At 40.4% G+C, this 17,216-nt stretch overlaps 1 protein-coding gene and 1 non-coding gene across 5 annotated transcripts in view; both read left to right on the forward strand.

Moving 5' to 3' along the window:
• The window catches only part of GADL1 (glutamate decarboxylase like 1), a 190,594-nt gene that overhangs the window by 99,293 nt on the left and 74,085 nt on the right, over positions 1-17,216 (forward strand). For all 4 annotated transcript variants that reach the window (XM_040246326.1, XM_040246327.1, XM_040246329.1 and 1 more), the window contains exon 13: positions 10,114-10,165. In XM_040246326.1, coding sequence (XP_040102260.1) covers positions 10,114-10,165 — 52 coding nt within the window. The remainder of the gene's footprint in view (positions 1-10,113; positions 10,166-17,216) is intronic.
• LOC120868501 lies at positions 16,838-16,940 on the forward strand. The gene has a single exon (XR_005722243.1). It is a non-coding gene; the product is annotated as a U6 spliceosomal RNA (small nuclear RNA).

Consider the following 17,216-nt stretch of genomic DNA (forward strand, 5'->3'; position numbering starts at 1 on the left):
ACATTCCAAACAGTTTTAAAGAGGGAAACTGTAAACAGTCTAGATTCCTGGCTTCTTCAGAAGATGAGCGCTCTCTCAGTCCCACAGGGTGACGAAGCGCTGAACACAGCGGTGTCCCCCACACCCCCTGGGTTTCGTCAAGCCTGTTTCACTGTGGTTCAGAGAGGCCAAGAGCCAAAGAAAGCGAGGGCCACGCTTGACAATCTTCATGACCGGGGCAAGCTGCTGAAACTTCCTGTACTGTTCCATCCCAGGGTCCTGAAGATGGCAACTTTGAACTCAGATAACTGTTAGGAGGATTCAGTGAACAGATATTGGTAAAACACCCAGGACAGTGCCTGGCAAATGCCACATGCTATGTTTTAATTGTTTTTAAAAAATTATTTTCTTACCTGCTTGATCACTAGAAGCATCAACGTTTGTGATCTCTGGTTTGGAAAACCTCTCCTTCTTTACTCCCTGTTCATATTTCACTGGCAAAAGCCTGCAGGGTCTCCCTGAGACTTAATCAGCCTCCTTCTTCTTTAGGAGGAATAGTGTAGGTGCTCTGCATGCCGCTCTGTGGGACAAGGGTGCTCTGAGTACCAGTGAGGACTGTCTGAAAACCCAGGATCTTTTTTTCTTGATTGGAATATAATTGGTTTACAATGTTATGTTACTTTCTTCTGCACAGTGAGGTGAACTAGCCATTCAGTTCAGTTGAGTTGCTCAGTCGTGTCCGACTCTTTGCGACCCCATGCAGCACGCCAGGCCTCCCTGTCCATCACCAACTCCCAGAGTTCACTCAAACTCACGTCCATCAAGTCAGTGATGCCATCCAACCATCTCATCCTCTGCCGTCCCCTTCTCCTCCTGCCCCTAATCCCTCCCAGCATCAGAGTCTTTTCCAATGAGTCAACTCTTCGCATGAGGTGGCCAAAGTACTAGAGTTTCAGCTTTAGCATCAGTCCTTCCAAAGAAAACCCAGGACCGATCTCCTTTAGAATGGACTGGTTGGATCTCCTTGCAGTCCAAGGGACTCTCAAGAGTCTTCTCCAACACCACAGTTCAAAAGCATCAATTCTTCAGCATTCAGCTTTCTTCACAGTCCAACTCTCACATCCATACATGACCACTAGAAAAACCACAGCCTTGACTAGACGAACCTTTGTTGGCAAAGTAATGTCTCTGCTTTTGAATATGCTGTCTAGGTTGGTCATAACTTTCCTTCCAAGGAGTAAGCGTCTTTTAACTTCATGGCTGCAGTCACCATCTGCAGTGATTTTGGAGCCATATGTATACCTATATCCCAGCCCTCGTGGACCTCCCTCCCCTCTCCTCATCCCCTTCCTCTAGATCGTCACAGCACCAAGCTGAGCTCCCTGTGCTAGATAGCAGCTTCCCACTAGCTAGCTATTTTAGATACGATAGTGTATATACCAGAGAAGGCAATGGCACCCCACTCCAGTACTCTTGCCTGGAAAATCCCATGGACTGAGGAACCTGGAAGGCTGCAGTCCATGGGGTCGCTAAGAGTTGGACACGACTGAGCAACTTCACTTTCACTTTTCACTTTCATGCATTGGAGAAGAAAATGGCAACCCACTCCAGTGTTCTTGCCTGGAGAATCCCAGGGACGGGGGAGCCTGGTGGGCTGCTGTCTATGGGGTCGCACAGAGTCGGACACGACTGAAGAGACTCTGCAGCAGTAGCAGCAGTAGCAGCAGCAGTATATATACATCAGTGTCGCCTCCAGATTCATCCCGCCCCGCCTCCTTTCCCAGTGTGTCCGCATGTGTCCATTCTCTGTGTCTGCGTCTGTATTCCTGCCTTGGAAATAGTGAAGATCCAGGATCTTAAACTGACAGTTGTTTATTCTGAGAGGTCTGCAAGTTGGCTGGAGTGGCTTTCTGTCGTTCTCAGGTGGCTGTGGGGGTGGGGGAGGCCTGGGTCTGCTGCTGGCCTGTCTTGTAACTTCCTTGAGCCAGAGCCTGTTCTTGTGATGGTGGTGACGGAAGCCCAAGGCGGCAAGCCTGCTCTAAACTCCTGATAGCATTCACCTCATGCCCATTAGCATTCCAGGCCCAAGCAGATCAGATGGCCAAGGTCAGTATCAAGAGGTAGGAAGAACTGCAAGGTTAATATGCCGAAGGGCTTGCAAATAAAGACAGGAAAAGAGATGGCTTGGCACTTTCAGAAGCCTGTTAGAAGTCAGCATTTCTTGTGATTTGGGTTTAAAAAAGTAGTTTGAAAAATCTATAAATATTTTAATAAATTTGGACTCTTGGTGGTGAGCAACAGAAACTGTCAAAGTATTATAAACAAAGTTAATTTATTTGCTTGTGTAACTTATAAGTCAGTGTAGTGATGACCGTGGAATGGCTTGTTCTAAGTGCTTAGGCAAGTTCACCAGGCCTTAATTTCCATTCATCAGTCAGATCTGCTCTCCTTCACATTGGGTTTACTCCCTTGTAGGAAGGTAGTTCCCAAGAGGGTCAGATCTGTAGCCTCCCAGGTTCATCTTCAAGGTTTAAAGGAGAGAGTGCTCCTTTTTCAACAATCCCGAGAAGGTTTTAGTTCTTTCTGACAGATGTCGTCTTTAGAAGTTGGGAGATAACTACCCAGCGGTGAAAACATGAAACTGTCAACCATAAATATTCATAGTTGCCCATTGAACTAAAAGGTTCAGAAAGTTCTATTGCCCTGTTTGTGTTTTTCTCATACTATACAAGTATGGTAGACTCTGCATTATTTTATCTAAGCCGCTAAGTAATTCAATGGCAGGTGTCTTGAAACAAAGCTAGATATAAATATTTGATGATCATATTTATTACAAAGTTAACATTCATCTCAGGGTGGAATTTAATTTATAGTCTAAGGATACCTCCTAATTTTTGCAGAGAAATATCACAGGAGAATAAATGTTAACATTTCAATTCAATTCAACAACACTTATTGTTTGTAAATGTTTGTCATGTTGAATTGAGTTGAATTAACATTTCAGTGAGCATCACTGCAGGCTCTGTGACCTATATTTAAATATTTGAAAAATGGTCCCTTTTCTGTCATGCTGTTAGTCACAATGGCTCTCTTGCCTTAACTTCCCACATTCTTGTTATCCAGCAGTCCTTTCCTGGAGTGGATACAAGCCATCCACGTCCCCCATCCCCCGTGCCAAGGCAGAGTCCTCTTAGGCATGTGACTTGAAACAAATGTGAAATTATCAACTTGGAGAAAGTTTCTCTGGGAATAACAATTATTTTAAGTTAGCAACATAAGTGCTTTATTTTCATGATTTTATTATTTTCAAATGAAGTGTGGTCTGCTATCCAGGAAAGAGGAAACATTTTCTGAATTCTGAAGTTTATTCTACTTGCTGGTGCCCATGTGCAATTGTGTACTAATAAACTGGATCTCAGGAGGAAGAAAAGCCACAGTTTGTAATGTCTGCCAATTTCCGTGGTATAAGTACTGCCTCTTGTGGAAAATTTCAAGCTGCCAACAGCCATGGCTTGTAAATGCTCTTATATTTAACAGTTGGATCTCACTAACCAGTACAAACCAGCTCTAGAGCACCATTGATTATATGAACCAATATAATCCATTCCAACCACTGGCTGATAGGAGTTAAAATACCACTTCTCATCAAGCCTACTGACCTTCAGCCACTTGTTTTAGAGTTTACCTAATAAAAACTCTCATCCATGGTCAGAAGACTGTATTTGGCTAACTGCTAGGTCACAGCGGAATCATTTTGTTTCCAAGAAGTATGACTTTCTTCAGTAGATAGCTTTAGCAAAGGAAAGCTGCAGATGACAGTTGTGTTGCTGTTTGGGGTGCACATCAGTCATCAGTAGCCGAGGTAGATAAGGTATCCGTTCCCACAGGCCTGCCTAAGTCAGGTCTCTCAAACACGGGGAAGGCTGTGCAAGTCTTTTCCCCTGGCCCACTGCCGTAAGGATTGCACTGACTCCATGGACGCAATACTTCCATGTTCCTGAACCAGAATGAGCTTGGTCACTGGCCTGAACCCCAAGCTCCTAATGAAGTGGTGGTGGTTGTTGTTCAGTCACTAAGTTATCTCCGACTCTTTGCAACCCCATGGACTGTAGCCCGCCAGGTCCCTCTGTCCATGAGATTTCCCAGGCAAGAGTACTGAAGTGGGTTGCCATTTCCTACTTCTTGGGACCTTCCCGACCCAGGGATCAAACTTTCATCTCCTGCGTCCCCTTCATTGGCAGGCAGGTTCTTTACCACTAGCACCGCCTCGGAAGCCCCCCAGGTCAGGGGACCCAGGTTCAATCCCTGGTCTGAGAACTAGACCCCACATGCCACAACTAAGAGTTTGCACACCATGGCAAGCGATCCCATTTCCACTATAAAGAGGAAAGATCCCGTGTGCTGCAACTAAGGTCTGGCATAGCCAAAATAAATAAATAAAAATAAATACATATTTTAAAAATTTGTATATTGACCTTAAGACGTAAGGACCGGTTTTGATGGACCAGTGGACAGCATCATCCTGGTCAGATGCTCCCTCTTCCCTTGGGGAAGCAAGAACAGACCTTCTCAAGAGGACAACAATTCCTGTTTTATGAGTTGTCAAATCCAGAAAGAAGGAACTAATTAGTTCCTAGAAGATCTCCAAGGCATTCCCTAATTTCCATTTGACCCTTGTCATTTCACTGGATGAGAGAACATTGCTTTCAAGAAATATTAATGACTAAAACCCTGCCTTTTTCTTCGGTTGTTTGGAAACCAGTGACATCGTGAGCCTAAAGCAGCATGTGATGATTAAGCATAATTGAAACCGAGAAGGCTGGGGTTTAAAATCACCATTTCCAGCAGAAAGCGGGCAGTTGTGATCTCTGATATCTGCTTAGGAAAGCTGAAAATGTGTTACAATCCTCAGGGCTTCTGGTTGCTGAGGGCACCTTGTAGGCCGTTGTTACGACACTCTAGTTAAATGGATATTCGCTGAGGGGCAATTTTTAAAGCAAATCCAGAAGGGTCATGTGCATAAGTCTTTTCAACAACAACAAACAGCTCAGGAACTCCCATTCTGCTGCTTTGCTAGGTCTCCCGTGTATCATTTATCTGCTCCCTTGACACACAATCTCTGTAATCTCTCAGATGGAATTCATTTCATTGACTTGCATGAATACTGAGAGATTTATTGGTACCAGTATGGAAAAGGTAAGTGGTTATTCAATGGCACCTTTGTGCTAGTGTATTTCTCTAGGTGAGAAGAGGGAGAGAGTGTAGAAGACTCTAGAAGGGCCAACGTTTGCATTTTTTCTCATATTTATATTTTTTAAAAACATCACAGTGCAGTAGAATGGAACATGCAGGTGTCTGTGATGAATCACACAGGCCATGGAGCATGCACAAACCAGATGGAAAAAAATCTCAGAAACTCAGGGAGGCTCCATTGAGTCAGAAGAAATTTTCTATGAGGAGATGAGACCAGAAGAAGCACTTGGTCCAGAGTGCTCCAGGGAGACTCCAGGAGGCTGGTGAATTGAGAAAGGACTGGAAAAGCTATCTAGGGACAGGAATGCATGCCCTTCACAAAGGGCAAGTGAAATGCACAAGCATTAGATGGACACATGGAACGAAGGACAGGAAGTGTTTCAGAGCAAGATTTCATTTTGTACACTTCAAAACTAAGCCAGAATCTTAATAGAATGAGGTGTTTTTTTTTTTTTTACCCAGTAGGATTGGTGAAAACTCTTACTAATGTATAGTATTTCTCTCTTTTGCTAAGCTTAGTGGAAAGGACAGTGAATTTTATGAAGTCATTGTTGCTTTCTGAACAATACCTGGATGCTTTTTGGTAGAAGTGGTTTGTGGTTCCCGAGTTTTATCCAAAACCTCAGTGTACATCTTTTCTTTTTTTTATGGCTTGCATCAGATAAGAATAGAGTTTTTTTTCACATATTTTATCTTTAGACTGTTTTTATATATTGAAAAGTTGGGAGGAATAAATCACCTATGAACACAGGCAGAATTTGTTTGGATTTCCTCCCCAAAACTCAGTTTATTTAAGCATTTATTTAAGGAGAGGGTAGGTAGCCTGTTGAAGAGGCACTAGTTTAGAAACTAGCATTTGTGAACCTACACTCTGTGGGGTCATAGGCTTTCAGAAGATCTTAATAGATGTTGTTACAAAAAATGTCTCCACAGTCAAGTATGTTTGAGAAATGCAAACCAATACATTAGTCCTCTCTTGGAGGTTCAAAGTGTTAGCACATTGAAGTCTCTGAAAGGCTTGTAATACAGGTACAATTCTAACTTCACTTTAGCCAGTAGGCAGACATTGCTGAGTGTTCATCCAAATACCATTCTTCCTTTTTCCCTGCCAACAGAGCGTCCGTTTTGTATAGACAGCAGTATTCCAACTGGGAACTTTGATCTAAGTCTACCCTCTTTGCCAATCATGACTTTAGGGATGGATATATGACTCAGATTCAGTCAAAAAGAGACAGGAAGAATTCCGTGAAGCCTTCTGGGGAAAATATTCTTACCTAAATAGAGCGAAACTAAGAGAAAATGCTTTCTAACCTCTTCTCTTCCTTCTTGGGACACTGTCATACGTGGATGTGATGGGCAGCGCTGTGGCTGCCGTCTTGTGAACAGGAGAGAATTCAGTAACACTCAAACATGGCAGGCTGAAATAATTGAAAAGGCCTGGTTCTTGGTGACATTATTGAACCTTCCAAACAGTTCAATAAATGTTCTTATGAATTAAGCCAAGTACACGCCTACTTTCAGACAAAAATAATCTAATTGATAAGCCTAGCATTGCTCAGATATATTTGAATGAATAAGTGGGAAACCTATTAGCACAGTCTATCATGGGAAAATAGTTTGGGAACTCTGGTGTAAACCGTTTATTACTGTTATAATTCTTTATGTAGATCTCCTCTACCCTCAGTTCAGTTGAAGGGTTACACCAGGTTTTACAGAGTCTGAGAGTGACTGAATGGGGACATTGGCCTTGACACAAAACGCAGAGCCTCTTGGTTAGCACAGAGCAGAGTTTTAGCGGAAATGATTCAGATGTGCTCTAGCATGCCTCTTCCCCAGGAGCAGTGTTCACCAGTTTGACAGATATTTAAAATCAAGACTATAGGCAGCGTGTCATGTAGTCATAATCTACTGGGGAAGAGTTTTACCAACCTAGTTCCTTCTCCATTTTGTGCATGAGAAAGCTGAGGCAGGCTCAGAGAGGCTGAGGAGTTTGCCTAGAGTCACAGAGTCAATCAGTTACACATCTAGAATCTTCTAGAGTCATTCCCCAGATTCTGTAGTCTGGGAGGTGTTCAGGGTTAGTGCAGGCCCCCTCAGGACGGAATCCTGGCATTGAGTTTGTAGATTGCCTTTACGTTTATGCCTGAGAAGATAAGGAAAAAATAGGATTCACAAAGCTGGTCCTTGTATAGATAAAGCTTGTATGTGTGTTTTATTTTGCTTTGTAACTTATATTTTTTCATTTGTTGATTTCCTTTTCAAAAATTGTAAGTAACCACACCTATGAAACTTTGCAGAGAGTGAATAGTCCCTTTCTCTGCCTTGCATCCAGTTTTTCCCTTCCTCAGGTACTTCAGGGACTTATGATTGGTCATCCATGCTTTATTCTGTGCTCATGTGTACATGTGGAGAGGGATCACTTCTGCTTCCTTTATTAGAGCTTCTTAAAAAGTGGGATCACATTATCTATATGTCCCAGTTCCCTGCTTTCACATCTAATGCCTCATGAGCATCTCTGTGGTTTAGCTGAAGTGGATAGAATCCATCCTCTTTAATAGCAGCATCATAGAACATGTGTTGCTATAATCCATTTTATTTTACCTTTGTCAATTTCTGGATGTTAATTTTGTTTCTAATTATTCCGTATGGAAGACATATACGTGCAATGCAGTTGCAGTGACATATGTGTATGCATCTGTCATCTGTCTTTCTGTCTCTGTTTCTGTCTCTATCTATATTTCCCTCTCTGTTTGTCTATCTCCCTACCCACCTATCCATCTCTCCACCCAACAATCCACTCATCTCCCTACCTATCTACCTATTTACCTAACCATCAATTCTTCCATCCATCCATCCATCCATTCAACAATCTATCTACTTACCTACCTACCTATCCATCCATCCATCCATCCATCCATTCAAAAATATATCTACTTACCTACCTATCCATCCATCCATCCATCCAACGATCCATCTACCTACCAACCTATTATCCATGCATCCATGCAATAAGCCATCTATCTACCTACCTTAGTGTTGATGAGATTTTCCTGGTAGACAAGCATCTCATAACTGGTTTGCTGTATAAGAATACATGAGTGTTATTGATTTTGAACGGTTTGTAGCAGCTCTCTGTCACATTCACTAGCACCAAGTGTTGTCGGTATTTAAATTTGTTTCCGGTGTCCTGTGGCAATGTGGTTTCGTATTGTTATTTCAGTTTGCACTTCTCTGATTACTAATGACCTTAAGCATTTTTCTGATGTTTATTGATCATCAGAATTGCTTTCATTGAAAGTTAGGCAGTGTGCTAAGGGTATAAAAACTTTACAACTACGTAACGTCTCCTGAAAAATTATTCAGGGAAAGGAGTATGTGGAAAGAACATCAGATACTTTGTGAGTCTGTGTGTGTGTGGTATCACAACATTATTGCTCAATATAAAATACTCACTTTTATCCATTTAATACTGATAAGATTTTTATAAGATTTTTTAAATAATTTAAAATTAAAGTTAATCTAATTTTTTTATAAATTAAAGATTATTTTTATAATCTTTATCTTAAACACCGATATTTAACCTTATGCAAAAAAACTAAAAAAAGTGTTTTGGAAGAAAGAACTGTATCCCATTAACTGATGTATTCGATACCCACATTCTGGGATGTCCTTTAGTAAATAAACATAATAATAATAATCCTCCATTTTCACAGGCTATATTCTATATAATTTTTTACATATGATTTAATTTAATTTTTTTACAACATCCATTTGAGATTGGAAAATCAGCATAGTTGATTCCAGTTTTACAGGTAAGGGAATTGAGGTCCAAAGGGAAACATTTCTTTGTTGTCCTTGAATGTTAATTGAATGCATGTAATTCAGTCACATGATCCTGTTCCATGCCATGATACTGCGGCTCCGTGTCATCTAGTGTAATTCCATATGACATGTACAGGATTTTCAACACGACTCCTCCCTCTATCCCTTCTTTCCGTCCTTCCTTCCTTTTGGCTATTAGATATAACAAATTCCTTGGCAAGTACATTTTTGTCATCATCTCTGATTGTTTCCTTACATTTGACCTCCACATTTGAAATTCTGCGTCAAACGTTATGAATGTTTCAAAGCTCATGATCAAATCGCTAATTTTCAAGACTAGTTGTTCAAAAGATTTATCTTTTCATATAGACAATAACAGAGCCCAGGAGGGCAGAGTCAGTGTTAATTTACTCTACGTTTTCAATGTCGTCATAGTCTTTTCTCCATAAAATTGCATATTTCATGTAGCTGCAGCCTTTGCTTATGGCATGATAATTCTCTTTTCCCTGATATTTGTGATAATTTCATAGGCATTCTATTAATGTCTACAATCCACTTACTTTTAGCATGATATCAGTGATCAGTCTTTGCTCCCTGTGGCCTGGCCTTGGGAGAGAGGGTGTTACACTTCCTTGATCTAAAAAGAACACACAAGCAAAGCTACACACTGAAAACCCTTTCCACTCTGCCAGCTAGAGAATTTAAGTATCTATGCTAAATCCCCATCTAGAATATGAACGTGAAATCCCACATGGTCAGAGATATGTATCCAGTCTACTCTGAGTGGCTTTCACTCAAAGTCTGATGCTAACACGTGAGATAGACATCATCTCATGAAAAAGATTTAGCTTTTCACTCAGGCCCAGTGGATTGCAGTAAGCTATCTACATTTAGATAGATGTATCTATCTAAATCCAATCCTGTATCTGTGTATGAACCCTTACTTATTTCCAAGCCTTGTCTCTACGCTGGAAATTATATGATAGTTTCATTGTATGTCAGTCAGGTTCATGGAATGTTTAGACTGCAGTTTGTAAATATTATTGTGACTTTTTTTAGGTACCTAGTAGAAGAAATCAAGAAAAGAGAAGGATTCAAGTTACTGATGGAAGTAAGTGATTATAGAGCTGTACTTGTGGTTTTGTCAGTCAACAGTGATGAAGGTGGTAATTTTCTAATCTGTTATATTTCATTGGTTTTTGTGTTGCAGACTTAAAAGCAAGTCATTAGCTTAATTAATAGAGTCCATTATGGTAATTTATTCTATTAGTGAGTATTTTTCCTTTGTTGGACTCACAGAGAACACTTGCCTTTGAGTATTGAAAATTAAAGTGCTCGATAATAATTACCAAAGATAATATGCAATAAATTATGACCTCTATCTTGATATATTAAGTTGCATAATGATTGTACTGAAAATACTGAACTGTGTTATAGTGGGGCCTGTAGGTGAAAAATCAATTAAAGTGAATGTACAATAGTACAGATAGTTTTCTCTTTTTATAGAATAATGAGAGCTTATTAGCTTTGGAACAATGGGAAAATAAATCATTTTGTTGTTGGATTGTTTGTTATAAATAAGAAACAAAGTGGTTACAAAGAGAATATTGGTTTTTTTCTAAAATATTAATGTATGGCTAAAGTGATAAAATATTATTGAAATCTGATTTTAAGAAATATGAAATGTGAGGTTCAGTTAGACCTTCTTATAGTGTACACTTTGTAGCAACTTTTAAGATAATGTAAAAATCACCTAGAGGCTATAGCCTAGGAATCTATCCTATGTATAAGCAATTTGGCTATATTTTGGTATTTATTCATTCAGCAAGATTTATTGAGCAGTTGCTGTGGGGTGGAGATGCAAGACAGGGAAGCTCCCTGCTCTTATGGTGCTTACATTCAAAGGGAAAGTAACAGGCAATTAAGCAAGCAGATTGTTAAAATGAGGAACATCAGGGTCGGGGAAGTCTTAAGGAAACAGTAAAACAGATACTAAGGAAACAATAAAATAGATACATGAGCGATAATAAATAATTATGAATAGCTAATTGGACAGTTCCAGATGTGGGAATAAATAGAGTGATAAATAAACAAACATGCTGAAATGGTGGTGGGGGTGGGGGTGGCCTGTTTGGTTTGGGTGCAGGGAGGGCCCCCAGGGGTTTTCTTGGTGCTGAGACCTGCTGTGCATGGGTGAGAAGCACGCCATGCAGAGGTTCAAGGGAAAGGCGGTCCAGGTGGAATCCGCAAGGCGTGAAACTGAAAAAGTTCTGCCCCCTTGAGGAGCCAAAGGAAGGTGCATGGAGCAAGGTTAGGGTATAGCAGGTGCTGGTGAGGAGAGGTGGGCAGAGACTGAGACTGCTGGCTCCATGTAGGTGCTGGCAAAGGCCTTTGACTTTCGTAATACCCCCTTGAATTGTAATTACCCTTGAAGAAATTTTAAGCAGAAGGGAGTCTGATTTCCATCTGAAAGACAGTGCAGGATGTCACCAGAAAGAGGGTGGTGATAGTGAGGGGAGGACAAGAAAAGAATAAGCGAGACAAGTTGGGAGACCAGTGCAGTAACTCCAGTGGGGTGTGAGGAGGGCCCTCAGACAACTTGGCGAGACACTCTCTGGAGACTCCTGGCCATGGATTTCCTCACTGTCTGCCAAGGGGACATCAGATTAGAAGGTTCTAAGAATTCAAACCCCTTGAAAACTAGAGATAGAAAGGGACTTGCAAAAATAGCAGAAGAATCCATATTTAAATGACTTTCTAATAACACTAGAAAGAAGCTAGAAGACATTTAGAATGTGGAACATGCCACAGGACAGCTGACTTGGTTTCAGCAGGTCAGTGGCATGAAGAAAAATAAAGGAGAGAGTAATGATAATCATTTTCAGGGTCAAAGACACCTAAGAGTCAGGACAACCAAAGGCAAGGGGTAGACACTGGAATCCTAGTTTAAAGGAGTCAATTATAAACAGTAAATTTTGAAACAGTTGGGTAATTTCTCATATGAACTGGGAGGAATTATCAGTAATTTTCTTAGACATGACGACAGCATTGTATCTAAGGAAGAAAATGTATTTTCTAGAGATAGATACATATCATATAAGGATGAAGCAACAACTGCAGGATTGGCTTGCATCTGAGTCTGAACCATCTTTTTTATTTTCTTGAGTTTGAGTTACCATCTTGCATTTTCTTGAGATTGAATTACTTCTTTATTTTCTCAAGTTTGAAGTGCCTTCTTTATTTCTCTGGTTGTGGGAGCTAAAAGGTTTACGAAAACGGCTGTACACTTCAGAAGTGCATGGCCTTTTGATAGAGCTGAGAGGAAAAGTGATGAGAAAAATCATGAGCTGATTTAAAAGTTGTTTATATATTCTTCCTAAAGGCTTAAAATTTGAGGGAGGAACCTCTTGCCATCAGCTTTAGGGAAATGCAAGCATTCACATCCTTGTAATGAAAGTTAAGGTGGATTGTAATCATTATGCAGCCTCCTGCCCTGGTTATTTTATCTCTGGGAGCCAGATGGCCCCAAAGCAGGAAAGATGGTTTCTTCAGTGGTCCTCCAGAGTTCTTACTTACAAGGGATTCTGTATGTACCTCTTTTCTCTGTATCCATTTAGAGAAATAAAGTAAATTTAGATCATGACTGTCACATATAAGAGTCAAGTTGATTAGCCTCTTTTTGCTAAAAAAAAAAAAAAAAAAAAAAAAGCCTTCCTTGGGTTGATTAAATATAAGTCGAAGGCATACTTAAGAGAAGAGACACCACCGCAGGTTTGATGGGAAGCCAGGTCTGTAAAACTGCAAGACTGTCAATTTACGAAAAACCAAAGTCTGTCATGGGTTATATATTTTTCCCTGTGAGAGTGTTAAGTGGAACATTAAAAACTGTAAATGAACACCACCAAACAGCATATCCAGTACTTGAATATCTTTTCCTAAAAAGAATAAAAATAACATATATGTTCTTGAAGATGATTGAAACTTATCATTTCAAATGAATTCTGCATTATTCATAGGCCCCTGAAAATTCTATTTTTCTATGTTGGACCTCAGATCTAATAGATGGTTTCCTAGAGGTATATACTATCATTCACATATTTTATTTTGATCTCTTGGGAGAGTCCTAATTATTCAACTTTTTGTTTTTCTCTTCCTGAGTTCTGTGTTAGAAAGAGTTATTTAGGTTTCATCGACTTTCCGAGTTACAAAGGATCTTCAAGGACATATAGTCAACTGCCTGCTCACTGCAGGAAACCTCTCTTGATAGTTCTTGAAACAGGAAGTCAACTTCTGCCTGAACACTTCCTATGTAAGAGAATTCACAGTTTATTCCTCTTCCAGGGAGCTCTAATTATTTGTATTCTAATATTTATTGCATCCTACTCTTAGGATTCAATATGTATCAAGCATATTGCAACTTACAGTTTTTTAAACATAGTTTTTATGTAGTTATATTAGCACAACAATCTTATAAATGCTAAATCCAATACACATTCTTTCATCTCCTTGTTGGATTTCTGCAGCATTTTGCACCATTATCCACTTTATCCCTCTTGAAATTCGCTCCTGTTTTGGCTTCTTTAGGTTTCTCTCCTAGTTTTTCTCCTTCCCATATGACTTTTTCTTTTCTGGCTCTATAAGAAAACCCAGTTTTCTTCATCTGGGTGCCACTTCAGTGTTCTGCAATCTTCTGTCTTGGTCCTTTCTTGTGTCTACATACTCTACCTGAAATGTTTTATCCGTATCTAGAGCTTTGTCATCAATCATCTCAATTATGTCTCCATCCTTGATTTGTCTCCTGAATGCTAGTCCTTTGTACGTCCTGAAATTTTCAATTAGACCCTCTCAGGAGCCTCAAATTCATCATTTCTAAAGCTGAGGTGTAGCCATTTTCTTTATTGACAGTTTGATAAATTCATTTTCCAGATGAATTTTTGGAATTCTTTTCCAGTAGAGCTATGAGCCAGTTTCTCTTTTATTAGAACTCTCATCCACCTTTATTGGAGAAGGAAATGGCAACCCACTCCAGTATTCTTGCCTAGAGAATCTCAGGGATGGGGGAGCCCGGTGGGCTGCCGTCTATGGGGTCGCACAGAGTCGAACACGACTGAAGCGACTTAGCAGCAGCAGCAGCAATCCATCTTTAAAAATTCTTGATACTGCCTTCACTGTTTCCCTTCCCCAGTCCTCCAGCCACCACCTTAGTTCAGGCTCCCCCAGGTCAGCACTGTCTCCCGACTCATCCCCAGCTTCCAATCTCAGACCTTTTAGCCTCATCTCCACACTGCAGCCACCATGAGGGCTCTCTAATAAAATGAAATCTGTGCCCTGGACTGAAACTCTGCAGTTGCTTCTGGGAGGAAGCCCCTCTGCCCAGCATGGCTGACGAGGAAGCCCTTCACGAAGGACGCCTGTCTCTGTCTCCAGCATCACCCTTCCTCAGCACACACTGACACCTGCTCATCCCAAGCGCTTATCATCACCCTGGTACACTGGCCTCTACATGTGAGCTTGTTTGCTTTGTCAGGAACGTTTCTTGGGTTATGAGAAAGTTCTTCTGTTAAAATACTCATCCCATTGCAGTGTGATCACCTGTATCTTTAATAGCTTTATTACTATTGTCTGAGTTCCTAGAGATAAGCATTAAGAGTAAGTCACTTTTTTCTACATTTTATATCTGGAACATAGAAAAATTTTGAGTTCTATTCTGTTTCTTATTAAATTGAACATGTAAGTTGCCCTTCTTCTGACATGCTATGATTTTTTTCATGGTCCCCTTCTAATATATAGGCAGAAATTCGCACAACAATGTGTCTCACGTAGTAGAGATTTTAATGGTGCTGTTCATCCACTTGAAGAGGACATATTTTCCTACCAGTATAGTTCCAGATAATAGTTGCTACATAGGAGAGTGCCTTCTGTGTGCCATATGTGATGGTAAATATTGGAAATAATCCCTTTACTCATCAAGCCAACTCTGTGGGGTAGACAGTGCAATCTCTGTCTTATAGATTAGGAAGCTGAAGCTTAGAGAGCTTGGACAGATACCTGTCCAAGCAAAGATCTGGTGAAGTTGGGATTCACACTGCATCCATGTGACTCCAAAACCCAGGATCTTTGTGCTACCAAGTGCTATCTTTGGTATTTTTCAGTAGTGTAATTGGTTACTTAAAATTTGTGAACTTGAAGTCAAATAAAATCCATCATGACCCCCTTGTCCATTGTATATTTGCATAACTGATCATTTTGGTCTATGTGCTAGACTCTCCAGTTATACTTATTAAAAAGCATAGTGCTGGCTTTTATTGTTATTGTGGTGGTGGTGACTTAATGATATTGCAGAAAGGGAGAATAGTTTCTTTTGACAAAACTCAGTTTTAGAGAATGCAAGCCACTACAGCCTGGTGACCATTGACCTTTTTTCCCCAAGAGTCTCCTGTTATTTGCTCAATAATCCTTGCTGGAATTGACATTAAAGCACTGGCTTTATTTCTTGGAATACAGCTCCTTTCTTTCTCTGTGAAAATCAGGGTAGAATAAACCCATCTTTTCTTTTGTGACACTTCTTTATGTCTTCATGAATTATTTAAAAAGATGATGACACTTTCACTGCTACAGACTCTTTGTGCCATTCTATCATCTGCCTGGTCTGGACACTTGGATTCCTTCTTATGCCTTCTCAGTGTTACAGTGTTAGACAATATGGGCTAATTGTGGTCCTAAGACACCCAAGAGGTCAGGCTTTCGTATATGTAGGCAATTAAGTGGCATGTGAATAATTCTACTCTGATAACACAGTTTAGTGCTTTGAAGGCATTTGAAGAAAGTCTATATAAAATAAAAGCTACATAGGCAGAGACAGGAAAACTCAATATGAACACTCTTTGTGAATACTCAAGGTTTATTGTTTTTTTTAAAAAAAAAACTTGTTTTTTTTCAAGTTTTAATAATTTGAGGAATGATTTATCATAAAGGTATTCCACCAAGTGGCATATCAAATTTCCTCCAATGAAATGAAATGTCAAAAAGGCTTCACCAGTTTTCAAATGTCGTAGCACTGAAGCCACACCATTCTCAAAGAGGCTGGGCAAAGAGATCCCAGATTTGTCACTTCTGAAATATCTAGACTGAAACTGACTGAAGGAAGAAAGTTTAAAATGTGATTCAAAAGGCATAAGTCCCAAATTATAAAATATTGAGCAGATGTGATAGCAAGTAGAAATGATTGCAAAATGATTCATAATATTGCCATGCAAATAAAAGAGAATGGCTAATTTAATGATGTATTAGTCACTCAGTCGTGTCTATGACCCCAGGGATTTGTAGCCCTCCAGGCTCCTCTTTCCATGGAACTCTCCAGGCAAGAATACTAGAGTGGGTTACCATTCCCTTCTCCAGGGAATCTTCCTGACCCAGGGATTGAACCCAGGTCTCCTGCATTCCAGGCAGCTTCTTTACCATCTAAGCCACCGGGGAATCAGGTGGAAGCTACTGCAAAATGATTCATAATGTTGCCCTGCAAATGAAAGGGAATGGCTAATTTAACGATGTATTAGTGTCTAACAAGAAGACCAAAACTGCACAATAACTTGAAGTGGGGACATGCAATGTAAAGAATTATAGTGCTTGGGACTTCCCTGGTGGTCCAGTGGCTAAAACTCTGCAGTCCCAATGCAGGGGGCCTGCGCTGGATCCCTGGTCTGGGAACTAGATCAAAATCCACATGCCATAACTAAGACCCAGTGTAGCCAAGTAAAAAAAAAAAAAAAAAGAATTATCATGCTTGCTTTAACAGCACATATATTAAAACTGGAGTGATACAGAAAAGATTAGTGTGGTCCCAGTGCAAGGATGATATGTATATTTGTGAAGAGTTCCATAAAAAAAGAATTATTAACAGGGGATTGGAGTCATGGGAGATGCCTCATAAGAGAGAAAAAGACCTTTAAAAGTACAGAAATAGCAGATGATGTAGAGAACAGCCATCACTTCTAGAATTGAGACGGAGCATCAGACAAGAGGCTGCCCTCACCCAGACTTGAGATCCAGACTTGGTTGGAAAGGGTGTGTGTGACTCACAGGATGGCAGGCACATCCCCCGAGATGTCAGGCTGGTGGGGTCTCTAGGAACCCACCAGCTGGAGTGCTGGAGAGCAGGACGC

The sequence above is a fragment of the Oryx dammah genome, unplaced genomic scaffold, assembly GCF_014754425.2.
Source record: "Oryx dammah isolate SB20612 unplaced genomic scaffold, SCBI_Odam_1.1 HiC_scaffold_9, whole genome shotgun sequence".
NCBI lineage: Eukaryota > Metazoa > Chordata > Mammalia > Artiodactyla > Bovidae > Oryx > Oryx dammah.